At 41.2% G+C, this 14,760-nt stretch overlaps 1 protein-coding gene across 1 annotated transcript in view; it reads left to right on the forward strand.

Annotated features, from left to right (window-relative positions):
* Positions 1 to 14,760, forward strand: part of slc49a4 (solute carrier family 49 member 4) — a 70,696-nt gene that overhangs the window by 18,825 nt on the left and 37,111 nt on the right. Inside the window, exons 3-4 of the mRNA XM_037789893.1 lie at positions 6,852 to 7,129; positions 9,708 to 9,837. Coding sequence (XP_037645821.1) covers positions 6,852 to 7,129; positions 9,708 to 9,837 — 408 coding nt within the window. The remainder of the gene's footprint in view (positions 1 to 6,851; positions 7,130 to 9,707; positions 9,838 to 14,760) is intronic.

Below are 14,760 nucleotides of genomic sequence, written 5' to 3' on the forward strand. Positions count from 1 at the left end.
GAGGTCAGGAGTCAGCAACCTTTACTGTCAAAAGAGCCTTTTAAAATAAATAATAATCTGTCTGGATCCGCAAAACATGTGATCATTGTGATGAAGGTAACACAGTTTAATGTCTAAGTATATAGTATATAAGTCTAATGCAGTGAGGGCCAAAGAGACAATGTACTACGGAGTATTAATTAATAAATTAATTAATAAAGTCAGAGTATTACGAGAAAAAAAGTCAAAACTTAACGAGAAAAAAAGAAAATAACACGTAAAATTACTACTTTATAATACTATGACTTTATTCTCGTAATATTACGACTTTTTTTCTCGAATTCTTGGATTTATTTTTTGCCCTAATACTCCGTCGTACCATAGACCTACAACAACGATAAATAAAATTGAAAATTCAAACAAAAAAACAAACACAAATCCACAGGGAGCCTCTGGAGAGGAGCTGAAGAGACGCAGGTTGCCGACCCCTGGTGACCCCTGGTTACCCGTGGTGACCCCTGGTTACCCCTGGTGACCCCTTGTTACCCCTGGTTACCCCTGATTACCCCTGGTGACCCCTGGTTTAATCTCTAGATGATGATTTAAATGACCCGAGAGACTAAACAGTCAAGTCAACGTCTAGCTCCGTAACTTTGAATGTGAGGAGTTGAAGGGCGTTTCAAGAGCGATCAAACATTTGGCTGCTCCCAGATCAGGAGACGAGTGGCGGCGCCGGCTATCCCTCGACGGCGTCCTGCAGATCTACGTTTGTTCCACACAACGTTTCATGTTTCTCTTCATGACGTCCTCCTTGAGGAAGTAAACCGCCTCTTTTGTTTTGAAGATCCTTCTTAAGAAATCAAAGTCTCTTTTTTTCAACGAGGATCTTTTGTGTGTTTTTGTTTTGTGGAGTTCAGATGAGGAGAGGCCGTTACATCATCATGATCAGCGGCGGCGGCGGCGGCGGTCACTGATTAGACCTCGCTGTGATTAGCTCGCCTCTCAAATCAAAGAGTTTTCATTCGTTCACTCTCGACCTTTTCGTGCATTTAAATCCAGACCAGCTGCGTGATTAGTAAGTGAGACGCACTCAGACACCGTCTGATTGGCCGCAGCAGGCCGCCGTATCACAGTGACGACTGCTGTTGGTGTCACTTTCCAGACAGACCTGGCCCGGCCTGGTTCCTGATGGCAGAATGGGGTCTGCACGGCGGACCAGAGGCAGCGAGGTGATCTCACCACAGAGCTTCTCTGTGTCGTCCTCCATCGGATCCCGTCTGACAGCGTTCATCTATACTGATTAACTCAATCATCTGTCCCTTCCTTTCTCTCCCTCTCCTGCCACAGCGCGGCCGCCCCCGTGTGACCGCTCATCCTCCCGTTACTCGCCATCCGTCCTCATCACCTGTCACATTAAAGGCGGTTTTCGTAGCCACATTTATCCTGGGAGCGTAGAGACGGTGAGACCCGGGGACTGAACTCCAGTAAACTTTACAGAGCAACGTTTCAAAAGCTGACAACTTCTGAACGTTGTCATTGAACTGGTCAGATTATTAATTATTAGGGCCGTCAAAATGAACCTTAAAGGGAGATTTATCAAGTATTTAATCCTCTTATCAACATGGGAGTGGACAAATATTCTGCTTCATTCAAATGTATGTATATATTAATTATTGGAAATCAATTAACCACACAAAACAATGACAGATATTGTCCAGAAACCATATCTGGAGGTCAGAGGTCAAGGGACCCCTTTGAAAATGGCCAAAATTTAGCATAAGTTTGGAGCGTTATTTAACCTCCTTCAGGCTCGTATGACCTGGTCGGTACTAGTGATGTCACGAGAACCGATACTTCTCTATACTAAAAAAGTGACGGTACTCTTTTTCTACAGTATCGACGGTACCGTACGATGGAAATTCACTGGTATTGGTATTGACTACCAGATTCCTGGTACCGTGACATCCCTAGTTGGTACCGATGGATTCATCAGGTTTTATAGTTTACTATGATACCAGGATCAGACTTTTCTTTTAGACATTTTTCAGACTTCTTTTTTGTTTTTTGGCATTTTTCAGATTTTTTTCTGACATTTTTCAGACTTCTCGTAAAGTTATGACTTTATTCTCATAATATTTTGACTTTATTGTGTAAATCTCAGATGTTTTTTCCCTCAATGTGGCCCTAATACTGCTTCGTACATTGTCTCTTTGGCCCTCACTGCATTAGACTGATATACTATATACTGAGACTATAAACTGTGTTACCTTCATCACGATGATCACATGTTTAGTTTGTTTGTCTAGAATGTCTCTTTAGATAGTAAAGGTTTCTGACCCCTGGTCTAGAGAAAGGTCTCAGTTAGCCTTTCATACCTGATATGAGGTCCCTGAGTATCTCTGTTGCTCTGATAGTAGTAGTATCAGTATTATTTAGATTTGTCAGTGTTGTGTTTGGAGTAATCTTTGAGACTAATGAGGAGCTACAGTAGAGCAGGTGGACCGGTCCTGGATCTGGACCCGTCCCAGGTCTAAATGAGACTGTAATCACAGGATGTGCTCCAGAACCTGCCAGTCGGGGCGTTGCTTTCCACTCCATTTCAATCTGGCACACTAAACGGCACATGATGCCGCTTTGGCTGACGAGTCTGGTAGTCAGCAGGTAAACAGAAGAATACCACGTGTTATCATTAACAGTATGGAATAAACACTTAAAGGCTGAGAAAACATTAAATTAAACTTAGCTACAGCTTCTTTTCCAGGGCTGTAGTTCGGGGTAAACGGTACGAGGGCTGCACAATTAATTGAATATTAATCAGGGTTTTGGTTTCTCACAATTAAATGAACATGATCACCCGTTACTGACGTTTAAAATGCTCGTTCTGCTCACAGAAATCTCTGCTGCAATAAATAAAGCGCTTCTTAAACTAACAGCTAGAGATGAACCAATCAGCAGCTTGAATCAGCAGCTGATTGAAGTCGGACGGATTTCAGCAGTCTCATATATCCCATTTGTTTTGCCGGTATCGTGCCAAAAAGTGATCTTCCGCCAAAATCTGATTGCCACTCTCGGGAGCTCATGCCGCCCGTTAAAGCTGTATCGCCCAGTTTATAGTCTACAGCTGCTTTATCTGGATCAAACAGTCATGACGTGCAAATATACATAACTGTATATATATATATACGTTTCTTGTAACAGAATAATCACAATTGTGGCCAAACAAGTGTTTCTCTGTTAACGAAGGTTACATTATGGTGCGTTCAGGCTCTCTTTTATTTATTTTATATTTATTTATTTATGCATGATTTTCCTTTTGCATTTCACCCCTTATTTATTTCCTTAAATGTTTTCTTTTCTTTATACATTTCTTTAAACATTTAGCTCCGTGCAGGACTGTGCTGCTAACCGGCTGCTAACAGCCAACGCTAACTAGCTGACACACTGGAGGTGCAACTGAGTTACATTATGATGCGTTCAGGCTCTATTCAGTAAAAATTAATCTCGGTTGAAGGTAAATTCAAACGCTATCATGATACGTTCAAATGTAATCTTGTAAAATGTAGTTTTTGGTGAGAAACTTGAATAAAATAGATATTAGAGAGAAAAGTATGACCTGTTTAACTTCATAACACTAGCTCTAAACAGATTATAATATATCATTAAAACTAGTAATAAAGATTTTTTTAATCAAAGCAAATATTTTAATAAAAACACAATCCTTTATCATTTGAATTGTGTTTTTTGTATTTTTAAATAACCACTATAGATGACAATAACAAAGTAAAAGGATAATATTTTGTGACGGTTTTGTAATTTAGGACAACGTGGGAGTTAAAGCAGTGCTCTGTTTATATAATAGTGAAATTGCAATAAAAAAATGTGTCCCTAAAATCAATGAATAATCGTGATAATAATAATATTGATCTAAATAATCGTGATTATCATTTTGGCCATAATCATGCAGCCTTACATAGTACACACAAAAAAAACGACTTAATCACAGAGAGATGACATGAAAGAATGTTTTTACATTTCATAAGTCTAAGTTTCATTTATTTGCACATAAAACCGCACAAAATCCAGTCAATGAAAAAAACAAGACAAGAAATGTGTCAGGAGATATTACTCTTTTTGTTCTCGTAAACTTCTGACTTTATTCTCATAATATTATAATTTTTTTCTCGTAAACTCATGAGAGGTCAAGAGAGGTCAAGAGAGGTCAAGAAGCCCCACCCCCTACCCCAACCCCAGGAGAAAGAAAACAACATAACAAAAAAGGAGGAAAGAACTAAACTAAAAAATACAACAGAGGTTAAACAAGAAGACACAAAATGAGCAGAAAAAACAAACAGTGGAAAACAATCCAATAAAAACAATGAAGTACATTAAAAAAACAGTACATAAAAACACATATATCAAAGTATAAATAGACATCATGAATTAAATGTGATTATAGTTTCCTTTTATAATGTCGTAATGTTAACGAGCTCTTGATAACGTGTATTCTGGTGTTCCATATTCGTACACCACGATGTCTGAGGGAGTTAATGGTCGTGTTTAGTTTTATAAAAAGGCAGGATTTCATTGATGTTTCCAGACGTTGTGTTCCAGACGTGTCCACGGCCTCCGGTTGAGACGGGGATACTGTGGCGTGGCGGCACATTAGCGAGCTTTCTGATTTGCCGTGAGCTAAATAACGAGGTGGTAAGTTTGTGAAACGAAGACATAATAATGACAAATGGTGTGATGATGATGATCTACACGCTGAAGGGAAAATGACAGTGTGACTCCGGTAATGTGGAGGATAAATCTCTCGTCACTGTCGTCTTCCATCACTCGTAATAAGACGGTAAACGCTGAGTTCATCTCTCAGTTACTGAGGTCTCTGACTCCGTAGAGAGTCTAGGACCTGATGACCGGGTTACAGTCATGTATACATGTATTATTATTATTAGTCAAATCTCTTTGAGCGATAAAGACAGACATACATATAAATAAAGAGGCAGTGGGACGAGTAAAGAGTATTTCAGGACGTGCCGGTGTATCGTCTGGGTGTTAGCGGGTCGGAGATGTGGGAAGCTGAACACATTATTCTCCAATCAGTCTGTCAGCGACCGCTGGCCTTTTGTATTCTGCCGTGACACATTTATCTGCGAGGCCCAGAGGCAGCAGACAGCAGAGTTAGAACCAGTTAGAGGGTTGAGACGTGTCGGTAAACAGAAGAGAGAGACGGACTGCTATATGTGTGACTGATTTAAAGTCTGAAGAGTTGACGTTTTAACTTTACGTCTGGGTATCAAAAACAAAAACAAATCAACTATTTCCTACCTGCTTTTCTCTTTCTGAGTTGTCAAGACTGAAAGCCACAGTGACACAACATGAACGCAACGCCCCCTCACATGCATGAAGAAATGTAAAAACAAATGTATGAATTAGTGTAAGAAAAGAATACAGAAATAAATAAATGCGTTTAAATAATGGGGAAATGCTAAATAATAAATGTGAAAATATATAAAAAAATGTATGCAAAAATAAATACATAAATAAAATAAATGCAAAAATAAATAGATATATTTAAAAAAATCATGAACATAAATACATAAATAAACAAACGCTTAAACACATAAATAAATACATACATTTAAAAAATAAATATTAAATAAATAAATACATTTTAAAATTCATAAACATAAGTACATAAATAAATAAAAGTGTAAATTAAACAAGAGTAAATAGATAAGATAATTAATACAAAGGTTAAAAAATATATATATATGCAAAAATAAATACATAAATAAAAATAAATGCAAAATATATACATTTCAAAATTCATTACCATAAATACATGATTACCTGTGTTTAAATTCTTAAACACACAAATAAATACATACATTTAAAAAGAAATATAAAATAAATACAAAAATAAATGCATAAATAAATACATAAATAAAATAAATGCAAAAATAAATACATACATTTAAAAAAATCATGAACATAAGTACATAAATAAATAAATGCTTAAACACATAAATAAATATATACATTTTAAAATTCATAAACATAAGTTCATAAATAAATAAAAGTGGAAATTCAACAGAAGGTTAAATAAATAAGAGCATTAATGCAAAGGTAAAAATAAATAAATAAATACAAAAATAAATACATAAATAAAAATAAATATATTTAAAAATGCATTACCATAAATACATGAATAAATAAAAGTGTAAATTAAACAGAAGAGTAAATTAATAAGGGAATTAATACTAAGGTAAAAATAAATAAGTAAATAAATGCAATAATAAATACATTAATTAAAAAATTCATTACAATAAATACTTGACAAATCTCCTTTAAGGGACATTTTGAACAGATAAAAAATGTGCAGTTAATCGCGATTAAATATTAAAATTGATCGACAGCCCTAGTTACAGGTATTCATTCTGAAAACTTGATTATCATGTCAACACTTATTTAAATATAGTCTTCATCCTCACACAGGTGAATTATCTAAATGGTCTCATCGATGGTTTGACAGTGACGGAGACAGCTGTGTCTCATAAATCATTTAAACTATAATCCTGGATAATGTAACATTTTAGAGAATGTGGAGGGGTTGTCTTTCGTCCTTGTCATACGCCCTTTGATCTAGCCTTATTTTAAGATTTATTTTACTGACCTAATTGGTGTTATACGTCGTCTAAATTGGTGTTAACGAGGTCCTGAAGGTGTTAAAGTAAACTTGAAGAACAGTTTTGTGCTTCCAGCCTGAAGTCATTTCTGTTGAATGAGAATCATCGGCTGTCGGAGCTCCAGTGGTTCTGATAGTTTCTTGTTTCTCGTGGTTAATAATTGAACTCTTTCCGTCTCCTCAGGTTGATCCACGGAGGTCAGTTTCTGAACGGTTTAGCCGGGCCGACCATGATGAGCGCCGGCCCCTACCTCTCCACCACGTGGTTCGCCCCCGACCAGAGAGCCACCGCCACCGCCGTGGCCACGCTCTTCTCCTACCTGGGCAGCGCCGCGTCGTTTGTCGTGGGACCCCTGGTGGTGCCGGCCCCGGGCCCCAACCACACCCAGCCGGCGGCAACGGTGGACGCGGCGGCTTCCGCAAGCTCCATCCGAGACAGGATCCAGCTGGTTATGTATGCAGGTAGGAACAAGCGAGCCTTCTGAGGGCGCGAAGGATCGATAGCACATCAGTAATAAGATCCAGTTTTAACTCTGTTCATCTCAAAGTTTACATTCACACATCTGGAGGTCAGAGGTCAAGGGACCCCTTTGAAAATGACCATGACAGTTTTTCCTCACCAACATTTAGTGTTGGTTTGGAGCGTTATTTAGCCTCCTTCATGACCAGCTAGTATGACATGGCTGGTACCGATGGATTCATCAGGTTTTATAGTTTACTATGATACCAGGATCGGACTTTTCTTCTGCCTTTCTTTTGGACATTTCTCAAACTTTTTTCAGACTTTTTTTTCTCGAATTTTTTTCAGACTTTTTTTTCTCTAATTTTTTTCAAACTTTTTTTTCTCGAATATTTTTCAAACTTTTTTTTCTCGAATATTTTTCAGACTTTTTTTTCTCGAATATTTTTCAAACTTTTTTTTCTCGAATATTTTTCAGACTTTTTTTTCTCGAATATTTTTCAAACTTTCTTTTTCGAATATTTTTCAAACTTTTTTTTTCGAATATTTTTCAAACTTTTTTTCTCGAATATTTTTCATACTTTTTTTTCTCGAATATTTTTCAAACTTTTTTTTCTCGAATATTTTTCAGACTTTTTTTTCTCGAATATTTTTCAAACTTTTTTTTCTTGCATATTTTTCAGACTTTTTTTTCTCGAATTTTTTTCAGACTTTTTTTTCTCGAATATTTTTCAAACTTTTTTTTCTCGAATATTTTTCAGACTTTTTTTTCTCAAATATTTTTCAAACTTTTTTTTCTCGAATATTTTTCAAACTTTCTTTTTCGAATATTTTTCAGATTTTTTTCTCGAATATTTTTCAGACTTTTTTTTGGACATTTTTCAGACATTTTTTTTTTTTTTACATTTTTCAGACTTTTTTTGAACAGTATCTTCACTCTGCTTTAAAACTCTTTTTTTCAGATATTTTTCAGACTTTTTTACTGACATTTCCAGACATTTTTCAGACATATGTCGGACTTTTCATCTTCTTTTCTTCGGCCATTTTTGAGACTTTTTAAAAACATTTTTCTGGCTTTTTTTCCGAAACTTTTTTCTAACTTTAAAACTGAGCCCGCTTCTACCTCCGAAAGATCTATTGTGTTAATGCGTTAAAGAAATTAGTGGTGTTAAAACAAATCTGCATTATTATCGTTAACTGTGACAGTCCTATTAGTTCTGTTCATCCATTCAGATATATGAACTATAATGGAGTTCATGGAGATCCTCTCCATCCGAGACAGGATCCAGCTGGTTATGTATGCAGGTAGGAACAAGCGAGCGAGCCTCCGAGGGCACGGAGGATCGATAGCACATCATCTCGACATCATGTCGGCCCCGTCGAGGGACACAAATACAATCAGGAGAGGGGATCCGAGAAGTTTACGCCAAAGAAACCCCAATTATACCGTTCATAACCGCCCCTCTGAAAAATGGATTGCTGGCGGCGTTATGCTTAACTGACTCAGAAAATTAAAAGCACGCTGAAAAGAGAAACAAGCAGGCTGTAATAGATGGAGGCTGAGGCTTTTGTTTAACCTCAGGTAGTGTTGCTGTTCGTTATTAAAGGACGAAGCAGACACCTTCTGTGGACCAAAAGTTTTAGAGGTCATCAAAAGAGAGAAATCCAGACGAGGGATCGATGTGAGCGGGAACGCAGCGCTGCTGTCGGGCTGCTGCTGCTCCATTAATCCATACGTGATGTATATCAGAGGTCTGCAACCTTCTGTCCTCTCAGAGCTCATTTAAAGGGAAAGTTTTACATCTCCAGTAGCAGACTTCATTTCTGTCTTAGGTGAAGAGGGGCTTCTTGTGTTTCGTTAAGATGTGCGCCACTAAATGAAGTCTCTGTTGCTGCTTTCTTCGTCAGTTTGAGACCGTTGTCTATTAGCGCCCTTGTCCTCCAAAACATTTTTTCCCAGCTGAAAGTGCTCAGCTGAAAGCGCTTGAGAGCACTTTGGAGGCGCAGCATTTTCTCCGCTGAGACACTTTGGTCGCGTCTGGTTGCTATGATACAGAATGTCTGGAGGTCAGAGGTCAAGGGACCCCTTTGAAAATGAACATGACAGTTTTTCCTCTCCAACATTTAGTGTAGGTTTGGAGCGTTATTTAACCTCCTTCATGACCAGCTAGTCTGACATGGTTGGTACCGATGGATCCATCAGGTTTTATAGTTTACTATGATACCAGGATCTTCACTCTAGCTTTAAAACTGAACTGCTACAACCTAAAAATCACAAGTTGCATTAATGCATTAAAGAATGTAGTGGCTTTAAAACAAATTTCTGTTAATGCATTATTATCGCGCTCACTTTGACAGCCCTAGTAATAAAAGATTGATATTTGACGTCTGTGTATTGATGCAATATTGGCACGCAAACTGTTGTATGAGGAAACGTTGGACGTTGATATGTATTCTGTCGTCTTGTCTGTTAGACCGTTGTGTTTATTTCAGGGATGATTTGAGGACTTCACAGTGACCTGTTTTTTAGTCTTCTCTGTGAAATAACACGTACATCTCTGTTATCTGTGTCTCCGTCAGAGTTGGCTGCGATCGCCGTGCTTTTCGGCGCCATCCTGCTCTATTTCCCGTCACGCCCTCCGATGCCTCCCAGCGTGGCCGCCGCCAGCCAGAGACTCAGCTACAGGAGCAGCATCTGCCGACTTCTGAGGTAAAACCACACACACACACACACACACACACACACACACACAAAGTCCTCTGAAACACCACATGACCTTTTTGTTGAGAGCGTTATTTCAGTGCATTGTTCAGTATGCCTAACTCGACGCGTCCTTGATTCAACTCAGGGTGCAGACGTGAAAAGCGAGCGCTGCATTTGGAATGACTTTCAGGTGCCGTCGTGTTTCAGAGCGTTCGTTCCTGCAGCAGCAGCAGCTCTCTGACCGCCGCGTCCACAGATCCATCAGTTTGCTTTCTTATTTGCTGATGCGTTGCGCGCGTCTCGTCTAGGAGAGTTAAAGTGACGGGATCGTGCGCCGGAGAAGGATGTTGAATCCTAATGAAGGGCTCTGCCACTCACCATCTGCTGGGGTTGTTATCAAAGAAACGCCGGCCCTCCCTCTGGATTAATTACTGAGCTATAATACACTGGTTGCTTCTACATCATCCTCCGCATCGGTTGCCACCGGGGTCAGGCGTATTCTCTAGACGCCGCTGATGCACGCGGTCAGAGAGAGATGGTCTATTATGACAAGGTGCTGGAATGCATTTATTGATGTTTCATCACCTGGGAAAGGGAGAATCTAGAGACGCTGATTGAATCACGCTGGAACAGCCTCCATCACTGCACTGGTGTAGCACGGTATACCCATACTAGAAAGGTATCGCGAGTTTATACTGATATATAGTTGCACAACTCCCGATCATCTTCGCAGGGTTGATGGAGTTTAGCTAACACTGTCAGGTACTAAGTGGGCGAAATATGGCAAAAAGTAGAACAAATACTGGGAAACAGAGAGTGGATTCGTCCTCAAGGGAGGGACGATTCAAAGGCAGTTTGCCATTTTTTTAAGTGTGATATATGAGCACGTCATGCCGATCTGGTTAGACAAGAAAGAAGAAGAAACTGTAAAGTTACAAGCTAAAAATAAAATACAAAAATTAAATAAAATTTTCTTTTAGTTTACAACAATAAAAATGTAAAGTTACAAGCTAAATGGATACAAGAGTGATCTGTATTAGCAGCTTTAATCACAAGTTGGATATCTAAGGTCTCAGAAAAGGACAATCAAAATTAGGGCTGCACAATCTGTCGTTTCAGCAGCGACATTGCGTGCATGTGCAGTAATCGCATTGCAAGCAAGACGTGCGATGTCAAGCATCATACTACAACTGTTTCTGCTGCTTCATATAAAAGGAAAACTTGCCTGAAACCTGAAAATGAGCGAAGAACAGGAGAAAAACTCCTGGTTGCAGGAAGATTTGGTTGCTAAAAGAAACCAATATGAGAATATCTCGGCTGCAGAAAGGATGATGTTGACCAGAAACATGTAGTTTGTGGTGCAGCGAGGCACCGAGGCTGTTTACCCTCCGAGCCACGAGGAAACAGCGTGCTGCCCGAGGAGCGCCTCCTGCCTGGCTTGTGGAGGAATGAAGCCCGTGGCCGTGGCGAGGGATTAGAGGGTTGGAGGAGGGAGAGGAGGGGAGGGCTGGGCGCCGGTAGCCGGGGAGTTTGGCCCGGCTCGGTTTGGCTCTGCAGCAGGAAATAGCTCCACTACTGTGCCATGTTGTCCACGGGCCTCTGACCAGCACAGAGAGGCTTAACTCCCAGTAAGAGCTCCCTCAGAGATAGATGACAGGGACCAGAGCTGACATCAACCTAATGCATAGTGTTGGACACATGTACGGACACACACACACACACACACACACACACACACACACACACACACACACACACACACACACACAGACGGGCCAGCTGAACTAGGCCATCCAGCTGAGAGCGGTTCTGTTCCACTTGTGATAGGCAGCTGTCCAGTGACCTGTTTGAGCATCGTGTCGTATCTCGGTCCAGCAGCGTCGAGCCTCCGGAGCAGGAAGTGTCTCATATGTGTACTCATACAGGTGGTGGACAAAATAATGTGAACAGGAAAAAGGAATACAACTCTTAAAGGTGCAGCGTTATGCTCCAATCATAACATGGCAAACTGCAGCCCAACAGGCAACAACAGCTGTCAGTGTGTCAGTGTGCTGACTTGACTATGACTTGCCCCAAACTGCATGTGATTATCATAAAGTGGGCATGTCTGTAAAGGGGAGACTCGTGGGTACCCATAGAACCCATTTACATTCACACATCTGGAGGTCAGAGGTCAAGGGACCCCTTTGAAAATGGACATGACAGTTTTTCCTCTCCAACATTTAGTGTAACTTTGGAGTTTTTTAACCTCCTTCATGACCAGCTAGTCTGACATGGTTGGTACCGATGGATTCATCAGGTTTTATAGTTTCCTATGATACCAGGATCAGCCCTGATGACATGTCGTGGCCTCCTCGGTGACAGCAGGTGGCGACCGACTCGTCAGTTAGTCGACCCGATAGATCTCCGTTGATGTATGTGTTCATCCATCCAGCCTGTCAGGGTCTGAGCGTTGGTTAATGATCTCCAGCTTGATGAGTGCTTCCAGCTGCTCACATCTGCTTCCACAGCAGCAGTCTAATTACAAGTCGTGAATAGTCTCTGCACGAGGTGTAAAGTCACCGTTGTGTTCTGATCACAGTGAGAGAGGAAAGGAAAGCCTCCCTCCTCTCCTCTCCACAGTCAGACTCTCTTTAGCTCTGAGCGTTGTCATCCTGATGCATTGATCTCCAGCCGGGTCTGCCAAGGACAAATGGCACTTAGCTGATGACGCCGCCGGCTTCGAGACTTCTTCAGAGATATTTCATCATCAGCAGAAGGAGAGGAAAGGAAAGGAAAGGGACGCTCACATTTGGTTATCTAAATAAGAGGTGCATGGATATTGATTTCCTGCAGTTATAGCAAGGTTAATGAAAAGGGTGCTGGGGGGGGGGGGATGAGGATGCTCCATCACGGGGCTTTTACGACCGTCCCTCGATACTCTCCCCAAGGCCGAGTCGCTTCATGCCGCTCAGTCAGGACTAGGGATGCACCGATACCACTTTATTCAGACCGAGTACGAGTACTTACATTTGGGTACTCTCCGATACCGAGTACCGATACGAGTACTTCTCTGAGCCTGAAGACCCTCGTTAACAGCCAGCTGGAGGTTGTGAGCGACACACGGCAGGCTGGGGAGTCCCGCATACGAGGCGGTGCGCCGCCACCGGCTCTAGGTCGGCTTGGAAAGGCTTGGGGTGAAGGTGGCTCGCAACCGCAGCTTTACAGCGCTCCCCACCCGGACGGGGCTCTCTGCTCCCGGTGCGACTGTCGACCGGAGCGGACTGTCCTCAGAGCGCCCCAACCGCGTCGTGCCCCCAGGGCGGGGCTCGGCCCACGTTAAAGGCGCCAGGGGTCTGCGGCGATGTCTGCAACCCACCCGACCCGTCTTGAAACACGGACCAAGGAGCCTAACGCACGCGCGAGTCAGGTGGTTCAAGCAAAACCCTGTGGAGCAATGAAAGTGAGGGCCGGTGCGCGCCGACCCAGCGGAGTCGGGCGCACCACCGGCCCGTCTAACCCGCACCATCAGGGAGCTGGAGCGTGAGGACCCGAAAGATGGTGACGAGAGGTTAACGTCACGCTGCTGTAAAGTGGTATCCGTGCCGTTGTATCGGAGCCGTTTTGCGAGTATGAGTACATGAGCACAGTATCAGACCCGATACCCGATACTGGTATCGGTACATCCCTAGTCAGGACCAGACGGGCCTGCAGCAGCAGCAGCAGCGGCGGCGTGGAGATGTTTGTTCCTCTGAGGAGAATAAAAGAGGCAGGAAAGGGAAGAGGGTGTGAACGTGTTGCTGTGTCTCAGCGTTTGAAGCTGTCGTCGGGCTGCGGGAGGCCTCAAGGTGTTCTCCAGATGTCCCCTCGTGATACCGCTCAGGATGCTGCCGGCATCCTAAAGAGCGAGGCGGCGGTGATTGGGAGGGAGGGAGGGAGGGAGGAAGGGAGAATAACTTAAACTGTGTCCAGGAAAACAAAACAGTCTATGAATCAGCCGCCCAGTGATTCTAATCATGCTGTTGGGGGTCGAGGAGGTGGCGTGCTGATTTAAATCAGGGCGGAGGTGATCAGCGTGGGAGTTCCGAGTGATTGTAATTGGGTTGCATGTGATTGGAGGGTTTGCATACTGTACATAACGAGGCATATGGAGGCGTCTTCTTCTTTATTTCTCCCCTGTTGATCCCAGAACTCTGAGAGCCGGTGAAGATATTAGCAGACGGCTCACATCAGATAATAACTATAGTCTAATAAATCAGTTTATCACAGCTGGGAGACGGGTTTTATCTCTTATTTGTCCAGTTTGATTTCAGCTGATAATCTGATAAGCAGCCGTCACATTTGTGGTTTTAGCTCCACAAATGTGAACACTTGCTTCCTTTTAAACTTTTTAATATCTTTTTTCAAATTGAATAATTTTTGGTTTTAAGTAGGGCTGTCAAAGTTAACGCGATAATTAAGCACAATATTATTTTATACATTTTAAATTAATTTATTCATTTTTGCATTTATTATTTATTTATTTTGGATTTATTTATGTATTTATTTATTTTTGCATTTATTTATACACAAAATAAAACTGTAAAACTGGTATATTGGTTGATTCTTTTCAATAAATCACACAATAATGTTTTTAAAAAGAATTTAAAAATTGATTTTTGGAAGTGAATCGAGTGAATGAATAATTTTTTTTTCCCGACCCCTAGAGAACCCTCCTCCGAAACACGTTTATTAATACCTGAATATTTTGTTATAATAAGAGACTTTAACAGTAGAGGTTAAAATACTGTTGGATGAGAGAAACCAGGATGTTTTAGATGCCTCATTAAAATTCATGTGGAGATCTGAAGTCTTTAATTTGAGCAAACTGCTGCATGTTAAACAGAAGAAACTGTGTCAGTTAGTGATTGATTTGTCGGCTATTTGAGAAGTTAAAGATGTTTTTACCCA

Source organism: Sebastes umbrosus, chromosome 13 (assembly GCF_015220745.1).
Source record: "Sebastes umbrosus isolate fSebUmb1 chromosome 13, fSebUmb1.pri, whole genome shotgun sequence".
In the NCBI taxonomy this organism is placed as follows: Eukaryota; Metazoa; Chordata; class Actinopteri; order Perciformes; family Sebastidae; genus Sebastes; species Sebastes umbrosus.